The sequence below is a fragment of the Seriola aureovittata genome, chromosome 11, assembly GCF_021018895.1.
Source record: "Seriola aureovittata isolate HTS-2021-v1 ecotype China chromosome 11, ASM2101889v1, whole genome shotgun sequence".
Lineage (NCBI taxonomy): Eukaryota > Metazoa > Chordata > Actinopteri > Carangiformes > Carangidae > Seriola > Seriola aureovittata.
In genome coordinates, this window is record NC_079374.1 from 16624948 (window position 1) to 16640809 (window position 15862).

Below are 15862 nucleotides of genomic sequence, written 5' to 3' on the forward strand. Positions count from 1 at the left end.
GATTTTGTGGCATTTTATTCTCCGTTTTTTGATATTAGCCATGAAGTTTCTTGAAGATAAACTACCACGGACTGATTCAGTGTAGTCAGCAGGAAATGCTTTATTTCAGAAGACATTTCTTTTGCCTTTTGCATCCTTTTCCACTTGCAGGGATAATTGTTTTTTCAGTGTAATTTCCTACTCTTTTAACAATAATTACATATATTGTACCTGTTCTCCCAGGACAAAATTAATTCAAATACAGTGAAATGTTGTTTAATGCAGAGATTATTAGAAGTATTTCCTTGGGTTCAAAAGTTTCCAGTCTTTTGCTCCACAGTGAGCAATGAACACACACTCAGACATATACATATAAAATACACATTTGAATCTTTTTTTAAGTGTCATTCAGCAGGTAGGAGCCGTGGTGGGCAGAGAGAGACAAGTGCATCATGGGGAAATGACCTTTGACCTGTAAGAATAGATGCACAAGGACATGTTACACTTTATCAGTAATGCAAATAGGCATCACTTGTGAAAGAAAAAGACTTGTAAGAAAGATGGGACTTCATCATCTGATCTGATCTACTGATGGGGCAGGAGAAGGAATAAAGGAACTATTCTCAGGGTGTTTCAGATTCACACTGGTTCTTTACCTCAGGGTGGGGCTAGGCCACAGAGCAGCATGAGCCAATCAGGTTAGCTTGTGAAGGCCTCGAAGTCTGAGTCTGAAACAGGAAGCAGGAAATGTAAGACAAAACCAAAAAGTCCAACTTAAATCCCATGTATGTTTTACTAGACATGGAGACCAGAAGACAGCATGGATCAGAGCAAATCAAAGGAGAGAAGACCAAAGGGCTGCTGATGAGAAACAGGCAGGTTTGTTATAATGCCACATACATGGGCAGTTTTTGAGGCAGTGTAAATGGAAAGTTCTCAAGTGGGTAAATGGAAAAACATTGGTTTAGATAAGATACCGAGTGAAAATAAATGCAAGCAGAGTAAATATATTCTAAATGATATGCAATAATTTTAAAATGGCTCATCTGCACCTGCTTTGTTACGGAGCTCCAGAGAACCAGGGGGAGTCATTCAGAATACATGAAAGATCTCTATTATACATTAAATGTATTATGTAGTCATAGTAAACTAGTAGTCAATGTGAAGCATGGAATTAATGTAAAGTAGTGAAAAATACATGACGGTTACTGCCATATTCTGAAAAAATCAAATATGCCAACTCCTCTTTTAGCTCAATTTTTATTTGTTTGATTGAAAATAAAAACAACAATAACACTTGTCAGTTCAATGGCGTACAAATAACACAGGATGATATACTGTATATTTATAAGACAAATCATCTGCCTCTTTCTCTCGCATTCCCTCTTCATGCAAAATAAGTTTGGAGAGGATACAATTGACAACTGAGTGACAACAGAGTCAAAATGATCTGAATTTGTTTAAAGTGATGATATATTCTTACAGCTGTGCTTTTTTTTGCCAGTGATGATAGTTGTCTTTAAAAAATAAAAGCAAAAACTCATGCAATATAAAATAACTCAAGCACTCATGAAGATTATATGACAACCAAATAAACAGGACGCTGCCTGTAGTAAGGTGCTTATATACAGTAAAAAAACAAAACAATTAATTACTATATACTACTGGTAGTAGTATTTCTTTTTTAATACCGTTTTGGCACCAACAGGACTTTCTGTTACTACAGCCTTCATAGATACAGCAACAATCACATTTGAAACAGTTATTAGTGTTCCTCTGTGTGTGTGTGTGTGTGTGTGTGTGTGTGTGTGTGTGTGTGTGTGTGTGTTTTGTTATAGGTTAGCCTGATAATCAGACTAAATTGCCATTTTGTTTTCATATCATTAGAAGTCTACACTCAGGCACATTTAGGTTTCATCCAGCAGCACCATGGTAACTTAACATTCAACAACTCAGTTCTCTCTCTCCCTCTTTCTCTTTCTCACACACACACACCTACACCTTGGGCAGACAAGCTGAACAGTTTTCCAGCAGATCTGAAAATCCATCGTTTCTAGGACTGTGCAAATGAGGAAACAAACCAGTGTTCTAGTGAGACACAAAACCCACTGCAGAAGTAGCTGATATATATCTGTAACTGAAAGTCTATAAATGTAGAAGTATAACGTTACCTTTGATCCAAAACATACTCTGTGTATTCCCATGTCTTCTCTGCCCTTTTCATTTATTAAGATACAGTATGACCTTCATTTTGGCAGATTTAAGTACTTATTTAAACATTAATGCATTTTTATCTAAGCCTGGAGGTAATCAGTGCATAATGTAGGGTTTAGAGAGTTGCCCTGGAGGATGACAGTCTGATAACTTTGCACACAAGACAGCTCAACTGGAATCGCTTTAGTATTTTCCTCAGGTGCACTTAAGGAAGATGTAGCTACTGTACCTCCTCCACCCCGACATGTCAAACCAGTCCAAGGGAAATCAGACTAGCAGTGATTTAATGATGAAGCTCATTTTATACACACTACCAATCACTAATGCAGAATTTTGCCATGTTCCTCTATTGGAGGAAATGTTGGCTGGAAGGCTGGTGCTGAAAGAAAATTCTGATGTACCTTATTGACTGAAATACATTTGCTTTGCTTAAAATACATTTGTTTTTCTGACTGAACATTTGCAGCAATTATGTGAGCACGGTAAACAACAGTACAAATGCACAGAGGCATCAAAAGAATCAAAGTATAAAATATTTTTAACATGATTATTTGTCTACACTCAGTCGCAATGCTGTGCACACTCTACATCGTGCTTTGCCTTCATTAAGTATTGTTACAAAACTACAATCTACAATCTGACCAAAAATAGTGATGACATTCTAGGAAAAGTTCATTAAGGCCAAGATACACTCAACTGTAATGATACATGAGCTCCTCACTACTGCAACTTCACACAAAATATAAAAGCTGGGCTTCCTGTTGAGCCTGTATGTATTGTATTTACAATGTATTTGTATTGTACTTTTTGTGTACATTATTATTATTATTGTCAGTTGACCACTGAGCGGAATCAAATTTGTCATTCATCACTGGAGAAGGTTCTGTGGCCTACTTTTGATTTTTGATCTATTGTTTCAGACTGGGCTGAAAGCTCTGATACATTGCCTTTGCCAGAGAGCCTGAATGAGAAATTTCTATGGCAGGGTCTCAACTGACCCAAACACAGCAACACAAACACACACACACACACACACACACACACACAAAAGCACAAAGATTTGAGAGCAGAAAATACTCTTGGGATTTAAATCACTACTAATTGGACGCATCTAAATCCAACCTATTCCCACTCCTTTCTGTCAGCAATACGTAAATATTTGGCATATTTAGAAACATTCATAAACAATCCTTGATATTGCTTCACAAGCATAAAGTAACACTATTTAACTTTTGGTTCTGTATTGGCAGATTAGGTGGAAATGTCTGGGTCAGCCATCAACAAAGAAAACCAGCACAAAACCACAAACCCTGTCAAAGCTGACTCACTGTCTCCTTTAAAGGCGTTAAGACTGTAATCCTTGTGATCGTTTGAGCCACCGCCTCAAATTAAGAGTCTGGCAATCACATTACATTAGAGTCCGGCTGCAGGCAAAGCACCGAGGTAAGTATAAAGAATAAGGCATCCCAAATATACACACACGCACACATACACTGCTCTAGCACACAATACACCCGCACTTCTTTTTCTTCTTTACGTTGCCATCGCTATTTTTTATGGCAGGTTTAAACTCTTCTTCACTGCTCTGGCTTAGCGGCGTAGTGTTGGAAGTTGTGGGTGACTCAGGAGAGAAGTCTGGCTCCCTGGTTCCCTTTCTCGCCTTTTCCCACCTATCTCCAAGCCCTGAGTCCATTTCAAACTGCCCCTCTTTATATTTATCCCCTGTGACAGCCTTTACAGTGCGAGACACATGAACATTTTTTGTTACAGTTTGGTTACTTGTGACTTTGACCCCGCCCCCAGCACCTGATATGAAGTCAGTAGCAGCTGCTTTCTGCTGTGCTTCCAATTCTGACAGGCTGCATGCCAAAGCCATCTGCAGATCTTCGTCGTCTTCATCATCGTCGCTACTTCCCACAGTCTCTTCATAGTTGTAGAAGGGAGCGGAGCTAAATGACCGATGTGTGCCTGCAGAGAAAGGGCTGGGGCGGGATCTGTCGGACTCAGCAGGTGATCTATTTTGGAGTACTGGCTTCTGAGGGGAATGATGGGGCTGTCCCTCTCGTCGGCTTAGCTCTAAAGCAAGGGCCATTTCATCCTCCACACCTGGGAACACACACAACTACACAGGTGTGTACGTGCACAAGGGACATGATGCAACATATGCACACACATGCCTAAATAAGGGGGCAACAAAAGTTACATAATGTAGAGATATCATCATACTACAAATTTAACTTAATATCTAAAACCTTTGCTATTTTAATACTATAGTTTGAAAAAATCACTCGTTTGACTTGAAAGCTTTTCTGATTAGCAAATGTAGTTCCTGTTTTTGTGAGCTCTGTTACTCTTATTTTGCAAGTGGTAGCAGTTTAAGTGAATTTGTGGATTTAATTTCAAGATATTGCAAACCTTTGCTAAAGTTTTTTCGGCCTCAAATTCAATCTCAATCACAAAATTCAGTGTGTTTGTTCTTACCGTTAATTAGGACACTCTTTAACACCCCATCCTCCTCAATTTCTATTCTTTCCTGCCCATTCTCCTTTATCCTGTGAAGAAGACAAATACACAGATAAATGGTAGTATTGACATACCTCCATCATTCTTTTTTCTGTGTGTATGCATGTGTCATTGTGTGTGTGTCACTTGCTCTTTTCAAACATAAATGCATATTCAATCTTGTAATTGTCACAAGATTTTCAGTGAATTCCTTAAATATCCATGTGACTTTTGATTACAGTAATCTGAGCTCCATAGAGTGCTGCAGAGATGACGTATTTGTGTAGGACAAGCCGTAAGTTAACATCACCCTGGTTCCCTTGACAAAAAGCCAGTGGGATTTTTGTCATTACCATCACTAAAGTTCCAACTTGTCATTTGATTTAACATGATTACCCCTTCTACAAAACCCTTTCCTCTTAGAAAGTTAAAAATAATTATAGAGCGCAAGTATAAACACAACAAGGCTGTAAAGGCAGACTGGTGAGTAGATAGGTTTTCTTGTTGAGCGTGATAATGTTTAACATCCCAGACTAACTCTATGGTCTCATTTGGCCACTTGTTAGCAACCTCCTTTTATAAAACGAATAAAATCACAAAAGATCTGGGCTAATTACTGATGTATTTTATGTAATACAATAAAACTGTAGGACTTAAGACTCATTCCTGCAGCACTCCATTAACAGTGTAGGATGTAGACAGCACTAACTTATGAGGACTACAATCACAGGTCTACAGCCACAGTTTGTAGTTTATTAAAATAGAATTTAGAGTCAGTCAAATAAAATCCTAAATACCCAGTTGCATTTAAATAACATTTAAAAAACAATAAGAAAGGAAATGAAGCAGTTAAGCAAACCGCTGAACTTGTTTTGCAGACTGAGGCTTGCAGTTATATAACATTTGCGTGCAAAATGCCTTCACACCCTTGGGATGATTAAGAGCTTGAAATGTATGAGTGATGAAATGAAATGAATGAGTACTTTCCAAATGTGTAACAACCATGTGGAGCTGCAAACTAATGTTACTATAATGTTTGTTTCAACATAGCTGGAATGAGATTTGTCATATCAAGATTTCCAAAATTTCCAAAGAGCTGGAAAATAAAACTGTATAGTATGGCAGGTTTCAGATACTTTTCTGTGAATGTTTCACTTTTCTGACTGAAAGTAAAGACATTACATACTTCTTGGTAGTGGTGCGTTTTCCATTTACGATGCGAGTGGAGGTAGAAACTGATTTGAAGTTGCTCATCCCTCCACCCATGCTATCCATCCCATCCAGACCCCCCAAGGAAGAGAAGGAGGTAAAATCAACTGGATAAGGACAGCAGACCAGGAAAGGGAAGAGAAGAGAAGACAAGAGAGAAGCTTGATTCATTTCACTTTAAAGTACCCATGTCTGTGCTGAAGTAATACCACTCCTGTTTAATCACTGCAGAAAGTTTAGATTGAAGTTAGTAATGAAGAGCAAGGTGCCCCAATATATAAAAAATAAGTAGAAAACAATAAGAAAAGTGTTGCCCACCAAATTAATGACCCATTTGCTGATATGATAATCACTGTTTACCTTTGGTTGATGGGAAAGAGAAGAAGCGACTGGGGCCAAGGCGAGAGGATGACCCGCCAAACGATGAAAAGTCATCTGAATGAGAAAAAGACACATAAATATGTCTGTTACGTAGTTAAACTTAAGTCAAAAAGCGGGAACTTCTCTTTTAAGGGACTATGTGTAATTATTGCACCACAAGTGAATAGATAGAAAAATTTTAAAAATAAATTTAACAACTGTCCAGAGGACACCACTCAAAAATACAAAAATTCACTGGAACTGACTGAGTGTAAGAACAATCATTTTGATTATGTTTTTTTTTACAGTATATATCACCACACCTAGTGCAAATAGCAGAAAATTAAATTCCTCACTGAATAAAATTTTAAATATTAAGGCAGGAAAATTTCATAAAAATGATAATGGAACCCCTCGTGTCGTATATTGTGTATGACTTACCAAAGAAACTGGCGAATGGATCCTGGCCACTAAAAAACTCTCTGAACACCTCATCTGGGTTGCGGAATGTGAAGGTGAATCCTGGGAAATCTGATGAAAAGTCAGAGCTGGAGGGACCTGGGAAGTGAAGTCATCGGCATCAAGTGGGTGAGGAGCAAACAAAGAAGAGAAAGAGAAGATGGGGAATATTATATTGAGTGAATTAGGGAAGGATGAGATGAGGAAAGAGAAGAAAAAGGAGGAATGACAAAGGGAAAAGGGAGAATAAGTGTTATAGAGGTGGAAGGATAATGATAACCAAAGAAAGAAGTGAGAGGGAATAAACAGAAAGAAGAGACAGAGAAAGAGAATGAGAAAAACAAAGACATAACTATCAGCCCAAATGTTTAGCCTTTAGAAGAATTGTATGATTTTCCAGACTATTACAATTGTAGTTGTTTTTTATATTATTTATTCATCTGTTCTGAGTTTGGATTACCTCGTTTAATTTGTTTTATTTGATAATATTCACTTTTGTTAGTCATTAGTTGCTTTATATTATTTGCTAATCTAGCAGAGTTAGCTTTGGTTAACTAGAATTTATTTGGGTAACACTATGGGCACATGAGGTTATTTAGGTAGGTAGACTGATTTAGGACCAGCATGTACCTGGGTGGGACTATGGTTTTCTACCAGAGCAGGAGAGACAGCAGGAAACATGATCCCTTTGTTCTTTTCTTTGCTTGCTTTTTTAGATACATAAGTCAAAAGAAAAATGCTTTGTTTGGACAGTGTACTCTTTTGCCTGTGTAAACCACATCCCCATGGTGAATCAGTGGCCTTTTGATTTTTATTTTGGATTTAAATTAATATGAAGACAAATAGCCACTACAACAACAATGGATGCAACTGCATCTCAATAGCGCAACAGAAGGTATTTATTTACCTTTGTGTCCCATTCTGTCATTTCCATAACTGTTATATGCATCACGCTTACTCTCTGTGACAAAGGAAAAGAGAACAATTTAATGATGGAACCAAAAGGCATCAATACATACCTTTCTTCTCCTCTCATACAAACACCCAACACACACATTCAATTAAATTAAAAACATAACTAATTTGTTATAAATTTACTTAAAGGTTCTCTCTGACAAGCTTGAAATCATCCTACAAAGACTCAGATTCATGACTCACAGCCTCACACAGACAGACAGACAGATAGACAGACAGACAGACACACAAACACACAGACGGACGGACGGACAGACAGACAGACTTACACACACACACACACACACTAACACACACTGATCCGACTTACTGTCAGACAGGACTTCATAGGCCTCAGCAAGTTCTTTGAATTTTCTCTCTGCTTCATCTTTGTTGTCTGGGTTTTTGTCGGGATGCCATTTCAGAGCCAGTTTTCTGTACCTAAAGACACAACACAAACAGAGACATTGCTACACACACTGACTCATACACACAAGTAAATAAATATACACAAAGACATGCACTAATACTAATATCTCTAACACTAATGCTATGATATCTAACAAAGTAAACAAATTTACCCCGTGGAAAACCTGAGGAAAAATATGACACCACTCCATTTCTCTTTCGTGAAATCTGTATATTTCATACCAGTGGGTCTCAAATCTCTATTTATGGGTATAACCTGGTTTAGTTATAATGTATAATGAGGTAGTATATTTTTGGTATTTTGTCATTTAAAAAAAAATACTTGTACATGTGTTTGTTTGAAACGAAATTCAAGTGTGGCCTAAAGTTAATAAAAATAAGAAATGCTGCTTTTGAAGCAGCTTATATAACCTGGCAATTTTAAGTAAGACGTTACGTTTTAAATATATCTTCAGAAACTACATTTTCTACTCAAGTAAAATCTTGCTTTGTTGTTTATTCCTTGAGTTTTCTTCAGATGATCTCAGGATACTCACGCCTTCTTGATGTCGTCCTGGGAGGCTGTTTTGGACACTCCCAGGATGTCATAGTAATTCACCATCTCGCCTCCTGTCACTCCTCACCTCTCTGAAATGAAAATACAATAGTTTTCTTTTGAGCATTGCATATAATCAGCTCCGATTTGACACACACATTCTGCATTTATCAAATTGATGTCTCTGATTACAAAAAGGTTGAAAAGCCTTGGAATCTGTGGTCTTCTAAAAATCCACAAAAAGAAAAAGAAATAGCTCTGTGCTCACTATCAATTCAGTGTGTAGATAAGTGGTCATATACAGCGAATGTAAGCTGGCAAAGTGTTATGTAAACACAGTTGTTTATCATTCTGTACACTAAAGTGTTGGTTAAGGATTCAAGAAACATATTACAACACACAAGATTTTGAAGTTTTGAAGAAGTTTTTACTTATTTTGCCTATTTTTGTCCGTAGGTGTACAAATCTCCATCACTATCCTGTTAGCTTTGCTGCATCTGTTAGGTGAGGACAACTTGGTGTTCAATGACATCCTGTAATCGTCAGCATATTCACCCAACCTGAGCATAGAGCTAATCTGCCAGTATGACTGAAAACACCAGTGTGCTAAGTGTTAGGTCTCTGTTCGATCTTGGTGACAATAACGTCATCTCCTTTTTGTTTCACTAAAAATGAAATTCACCTCAAATGAGCTTTTGTTTTTTGCCTCCAGCAAAATAATTTTAAAATACATTTTTGTTGGCAGTTTTGACAAAGATGTCAGACAATTCACATATCAATTATTTGCATATTTACTTATTTGGTGTAACACTTGCTTAGAATCAAACTAAACTTAATTTTGTTCAAGTCAACGTTAAATTCTGTCAACATCTGATTGCTATTATCAAGAGTTACTTGTCACAGCTGCACTCTCTCAGCAATACATGAGTTATAAGAGCCATGAGTCACCATGCATCCCACAAGCACTGAGTAATGAATTGTTGACTGCCATTTTGATTTAGTCTAGAATCAATACTCTAATCTAAGTCACACATCTATGGCCATAACTTAAAAATAATTAACATAGAGGTGGGTGCCAACAGTAGTCATTACTAAACACACAACTACATGCAATGCATGCTGTGGACTATGATAATTAGATAACACTATTTCTTAAACATTTTGTGCTGAATTTCTGATTACGATTTAGGATTTTTGATTTTGATAACATAAAGTTTCCAGTTAATTTGACATACATATAGTCAATAAAAAGGTCAGTTGATTCATCTGACAATTAATTGTACTGTAACATAAAACATGGTTTTATAAACTACTTATAAACTACTTTTCTTGTGTGTAACACAAAACATGGTTTTATGTTACACACAAGAAAAGTAGTTTTTCTCCTACACACTAAATCAGCTACAGATGGAAGCACTTATATATCAATACTTATATACAATAAATATTAAGGCTAAATTTTTGTTGTAAAATATAAATAAATAAATAAATAAATAATTAATAAAAAGTGTTTTTAGCATTTACTTGAAAGTGCAACTATCAAGTGCCCTTGAAATGATAAGACCTCAGTACAGTCAGTGGTTCCATTATAGCCAGAGTCAGAGTCAGCATGCTATCCCCCATACTAATCTTATTAGTGGACTGCAACAGTTTTGGGGTTGAGGGGGACTTCCAAACTGAGGTAAAATAACTAAACTTAACTTTCTATGACCCCTTGGGAACAGCCATGTGCTCACACATGTATTATTACTATGTTTATTTCTAGCGTTGTGGCATCTGACAACTGCTGACAGTAGGCCTACACAAACTTATATACACGGGCAGATGCAGTTGCATGCACAGGTGCTGGCTATATTCAACGTTAAATGTACCGTTCTCGTTATTTGGTATTTCGGTGAGACAATGTTCCCTTTTATGGTAAAGTTAGACATGTAAAGTAAATTACAGTAGCTACACTTGCTATTGGCTGTAGCGACAACTTCAAGACAAGCCAAAACTGCGGACCTACCGTCTGAGTCCTTTGGCCTAGTTAGTGAGGAGTTCCGCCGTCTGTCCACCCGGTATAGAACAACAATGAATTAGTTATGTTAGCGGTGCCTCTGGAATGCGCTCCCCCTCTCTGCGTGACAGCCTCACACCCCCCTCCTACAGTCAGTCTGCCTGTTCGCCGCCCCGACACGAGTGCTTCCTAACGACACAGTACCACAGCACCGTTCCGATACGCTGTGCCTCTGCAGTCTAACTCTATGGTCTCCGCCCGGGAAAAAAAGCGGATAGTCAGACCTGTTAGCCGCGTGTGCTGGTCTAAGCTGCACGCGCTACGTCACCGTCAGCTGAGAGAAGAAAATAGAGCGTCTAGAAAATGCCAGTGTTTGGAAGCGTCATCAGACCCGCCCTACCCCGGTTGCTGCCTGTTGCTCTATGGTAATATAGACACACACATGAGCTTAACCTATAAAACCAGCCACTTCTGTCGGTGTGCATATGGCTAACCATTCCAACTATAAAGCAAATAATCACCGATATTTTTCAACAGTTTAATTTCAAAATATCACCAGTCATTGAGCTACGTTATGTTACACTGGTCGGACTAAATAAATGTACTTTACTAAACTGCGGTGGAACTTCTACGTCTTCTACAGCCTTCTGCTGCATAAAGAAAACATTTACTTTTGATACTTTAAGTTTTAAATACTATTGCTTATGCAATATTTTGAATGCGGGGCTTTTTTGGACTTTTTAGTGGTGTAATTACATTGTAGTATTGTTGCTGCTTAAGTAAAATATGTGAAAACTTATTCTATTCAGTCATAGCTTTAGTCATTTAAACTACATTGTAAGCCTAGTGGACCAAAAACGTGCACTATAACCTACAGGTTAACGATGTGATTCATCAGAGAAATCACTGGTCAGGATCACTTGATGAGTTCATTATATACATATATTTGGACTGTTCTGTGATGTTTAATATGACTAAGCTGTTTATGTAGGCTACTGTAGAGTCTAAGGACAAAGGCAACTCCCATAACTTTACTAGGTGGTCACATTACTCCCATCTGGTGACCGAGGAAGCAACTGCAGGAACAAGACCATCCAAGCCCTTTGTATACTTTGTGATCATCAACACCACAAAAAGGCAGGAAATTGGCAAAGGCAAAGAAACTGGAATTTCCTCTGTAAATGAATGCAAGCTACACATAAACAGAATCTGAAATCACGGGTGGAAAAATCCCCTCTATGACGTACCAATGTAACTAAATGTAAAGTGTAGAACTTATATAATCCCCTTGATTTAAATATTTTGTTGGGCACTACTGTTGATTTTGTTTTACCCAAGTCTTTTGTCCCTTATGCAGATAATAATCCTTGTAAATGCTGGAAAAGTTCAAGAATGATTACAAGTTCATTAAAAGGTTCATGAGAACTTTTTATTGATAATACTGACATATCACTACCACAGGTTATCAGAATGTCGCTGGGAATGTGTCACGTTCATGATAACATTTGGAATGTGTGATTATGTTTGATACTTCAATACTCCTCTCCCTCTTCATCCTCCTCTCCCATGCTGTCAGTGCCAACTTCTTCATAATCCTTCTCCAGGGCAGCCATGTCTTCTCTGGCCTCTGAGAACTCTCCCTCTTCCATGCCCTCCCCAACATACCAGTGGACAAAGGCCCTCTTGGCATACATGAGGTCAAACTTGTGGTCGAGACGGGCCCAGGCCTCAGCGATGGCTGTGGTGTTGCTCAGCATGCACACGGCCCTCTGCACCTTGGCCAGGTCTCCACCAGGAACCACAGTTGGAGGCTGATAGTTGATGCCGACCTTGAAACCTGTGGGGCACCAGTCCACAAACTGGATGGTGCGCTTGGTTTTGATGGCTGCAATGGCAGAGTTGACATCTTTGGGCACCACATCACCACGATACAGCAGACAGCAGGCCATGTATTTACCATGACGAGGATCACACTTCACCATTTGATTGGCTGGCTCAAAGCAAGCGTTGGTGATATCAGCAACTGACAGCTGCTCATGGTAGGCTTTCTCAGCAGAGATGACTGGGGCATAGGTGGCCAGAGGGAAGTGGATACGAGGGTAGGGCACCAAGTTGGTCTGGAACTCTGTCAGGTCAACATTCAGGGCTCCGTCAAAACGAAGTGAGGCTGTGATTGAAGACACAATCTGGCCGATGAGCCTGTTCAGGTTAGTGTAGGTCGGCCTCTCGATATCAAGGTTTCTGCGGCAGATGTCGTAGATGGCCTCATTGTCCACCATGAAGGCACAGTCAGAATGCTCCAGGGTGGTGTGGGTGGTTAAGATGGAGTTGTAAGGCTCCACTACAGCTGTGGAAACCTGGGGAGCTGGGTAGACAGCAAACTCAAGTTTTGATTTCTTTCCATAATCAACGGAGAGTCTCTCCATTAGTAGGGAGGTGAAACCTGAGCCAGTGCCTCCACCAAAGCTGTGGAAGATTAGGAAACCCTGCAGGCCAGTGCACTGGTCAGCCTGAAAGGAAAATTGGCTTTGATTAATCAAAATCCCACTCCAGTTGCACAGTCTTTACAAAGGTATGAAAAATGGAAAAGTCAACACTTTGTCTATATCTTCCAAAACTGGAATCTCCTTTCTTTCTTTCTTTTTTGATGCAAATAGCTGAGGCAAAATTCTTTTTGGAGAGATCAAACTCTTGTTAAATGCTAAACCTGCCCAGCAAACTTATGTCATAAAGCTCACCAATTTACGAGTCCTGTCCAGCACCAGATCGATGATCTCCTTGCCAATGGTGTAGTGTCCTCGGGCGTAGTTGTTGGCAGCATCTTCCTTTCCTGTAATCAGCTGCTCTGGGTGGAACAGCTGACGGTAGGTTCCTGTGCGCACCTCATCTGTAAAAGGGACAATCAAAGACAAGAGTAAGAACAAATGTTCCAATATGAAGAATGCTTTAAACATCATATTTGCTCTGATACTGTAATTGAATATGAGAAAGCTACTTTGCTCAAAATCAAAGTAGAGTATCATTGATGTAAAGTTTTATGTGCACAACTTAAAATCAAACAAAAAATTATGGAAAATACTGTGGACTACTGACCAATGACAGTAGGTTCCAGGTCGACAAAGATTGCTCTGGGAACATGTTTTCCTGCCCCTGTCTCACTGAAGAAGGTGTTGAAGGAGTCATCTCCTCCTCCAATAGTCTTGTCAGAGGGCATCTGTCCATCTGGCTGGATCCCATGTTCCAGACAATACAGCTCCCAGCATGCATTGCCCATCTGGGCTCCGGCTTGGCCGACGTGCATAGAAATACACTCACGCTGAATAAATGAATGGGGAGAGGTTGGTTAAAGAAGGCCACCAGGAAATATGTTATCAGACATACGCTTACTACCAAATGCAAGTGTTACTGTACATCTTTTCTATAGAAATACTGCCTGTCTCTAACAGTGATTGTATAGAAATAACTGTATCTTGACTGAATAATACATCCACAGTTGACCAGTGGGCACCAATGTATTTCATGTCAGCTCATATTGTTAAGTTGAGTAGGTTCATGTTATTTGTTATAAAAAGGGTAACAGACATGGAACATGTATTTCCTTATTGTTTTATAGTGCCTATGTTGTTTCTTTGAACACCATGTCTTATGACAATCTTTGGTATGATGTCTGCTCTCAGTTCAGAGAGGAGACAGCTTAGTTGGAAAATAAACTTTTGACTGCGGAGCACTTTAGGCCAGAACAGAATGCTGAAGCCTTCTGCTGCTCAAAGTGCTTACAAGGAAGTAAGCATTTAAATGAAAGCAGTAATTAGATTGTCCACAGTCTGCACTACAGGCTGCTGCAGTAGAGTATTTGTAGCTGCATAGCTACAGATGGAATGCAGTTTTGAAAGTCTTGGAGTCACTTTTAGCAGAGTGTTCAGGAGAAAAAAAGAAAAATGCAAAGTAAGGCAGTATGTGGCAGACAGGAAGGGCATGCCTCAAGAAGATAGGAAAACCTTCCCCCACTTCTTCATCCTGTACCTCCTCCCTTTCCTCACTCCCTCCCCTTGTGTGCCTCTCTCCTCCCCCCATCCTGTCCAGCTGCATAGCGCTGTGTAACAGCCAGGGATGTCTCTCTCTCTTTCTCTCTCTCTCTCTGTCTGTCTGTCTGTCTCTCTCTCTCTCTCCCTCTCTCTCTGTCTCTCTCCACATCTCTCTCCAACCAAAAACTCCTAACAGCTGCAAAATGGCTGCCAACTAACTTATACTGTCTGGGCCAGACCACTCCTCTTTTCTCTCTTCTTTCTATCCATCCCCCCACTGCCACGATTACCCCGGTCACTCCTTCTTAGCCACGAAAACTCTAATTCCTGAACAAGCACACAATGATGAATCCACATACTTTTTTCTTTAGTTACATTTCTTTCCTGTTTTATAACTAGGTGTAACATATCAAACAAGTAGGAAAATGTGGAAGCAGTCTAACTCATAAAGTGTCTGTTATCTGACCTAGATTTTTCTGTTTCATTTCATAAATTCAGCTCAAAACTACTATCATCTAATAGGATAGAGCTGCTTTTGTATCAGTAACCTTCAACCCTAAAGCAGGGGCCTCATAAACATTAAAGAGACCTAGCTGTATAATCCATCTAATGCTAAGAAACACAGACAAAGGCAGGATGAAGAAAAGGGAGAGTGGAAATTTCTAGGCTACGTCATCTGCAGTTACTCACCATTTTGTCTGCTTGTCCTTCGACCGACGTTGAGGATTCAGACACAAAGCAGAAGTGCGGAGGAGAGGGAGAGTCAGGGTTTATATAGGCAAGGATGTGGAGGGGGCAGGCAGGAAACCACAGCAAGCAGCTGCATAGCTCATTGGCGGGAGGGAACAGCAATTTAAAAAAAAAAAAAAGAAGAGGGAAGTCCCTTATTACTTTATGTCATGTTATCCACCCTTACATTCAACTGCTTTGTCTTTCAGTTTGAGATTAGGTGCTTATGTATGGAAATATAACCCTCTTTCATTTAGCAGTTTTACCCTATTTTCTCAATTTGTGTGTGTATGAGAGAGAGACTATGACCATTCGTAGTGAGGCACTGTTCAGAGGTAGTTTAATCATATACAAAGCCTGTATTTATTTTTATGTAGGGGAATTGTCAGGAGCGCACAGAATGGTCACCCACAAAACATTTCTCAACACATATTCATTTAACAAGGACTATGGGCTTGAAGAGCAATT

General features: G+C 39.2%; 2 protein-coding genes across 2 annotated transcripts; both read right to left on the minus strand.

Annotated features, from left to right (window-relative positions):
- Window positions 1–80: 80 nt before the first annotated feature.
- On the minus strand, window positions 81–11052 carry dnajb2 (DnaJ heat shock protein family (Hsp40) member B2). Its single transcript, XM_056388739.1, has 11 exons — window positions 10650–11052; window positions 8643–8733; window positions 8009–8118; window positions 7631–7684; window positions 6706–6822; window positions 6265–6339; window positions 5882–6011; window positions 4675–4745; window positions 4000–4299; window positions 636–707; window positions 81–451 (listed from the first exon to the last, which is right to left on the minus strand). The coding sequence occupies exons 2-10, from the start codon at window positions 8705–8707 to the stop codon at window positions 679–681; spliced, it is 951 nt and encodes a 316-aa protein (XP_056244714.1). The 5' UTR covers window positions 8708–8733; window positions 10650–11052; the 3' UTR covers window positions 81–451; window positions 636–678.
- Window positions 11053–12047: 995 nt separating this feature from the next.
- Window positions 12048–15511, minus strand: tuba8l3 (tubulin, alpha 8 like 3). The gene is made up of 4 exons (XM_056388736.1): window positions 15356–15511; window positions 13734–13956; window positions 13379–13527; window positions 12048–13150 (listed from the first exon to the last, which is right to left on the minus strand). Exons 1-4 carry the CDS (start codon window positions 15356–15358, stop codon window positions 12173–12175), a joined length of 1353 nt encoding a protein of 450 aa, XP_056244711.1. The 5' UTR covers window positions 15359–15511; the 3' UTR covers window positions 12048–12172.
- Between the last annotated feature and the right edge of the window lie 351 nt (window positions 15512–15862).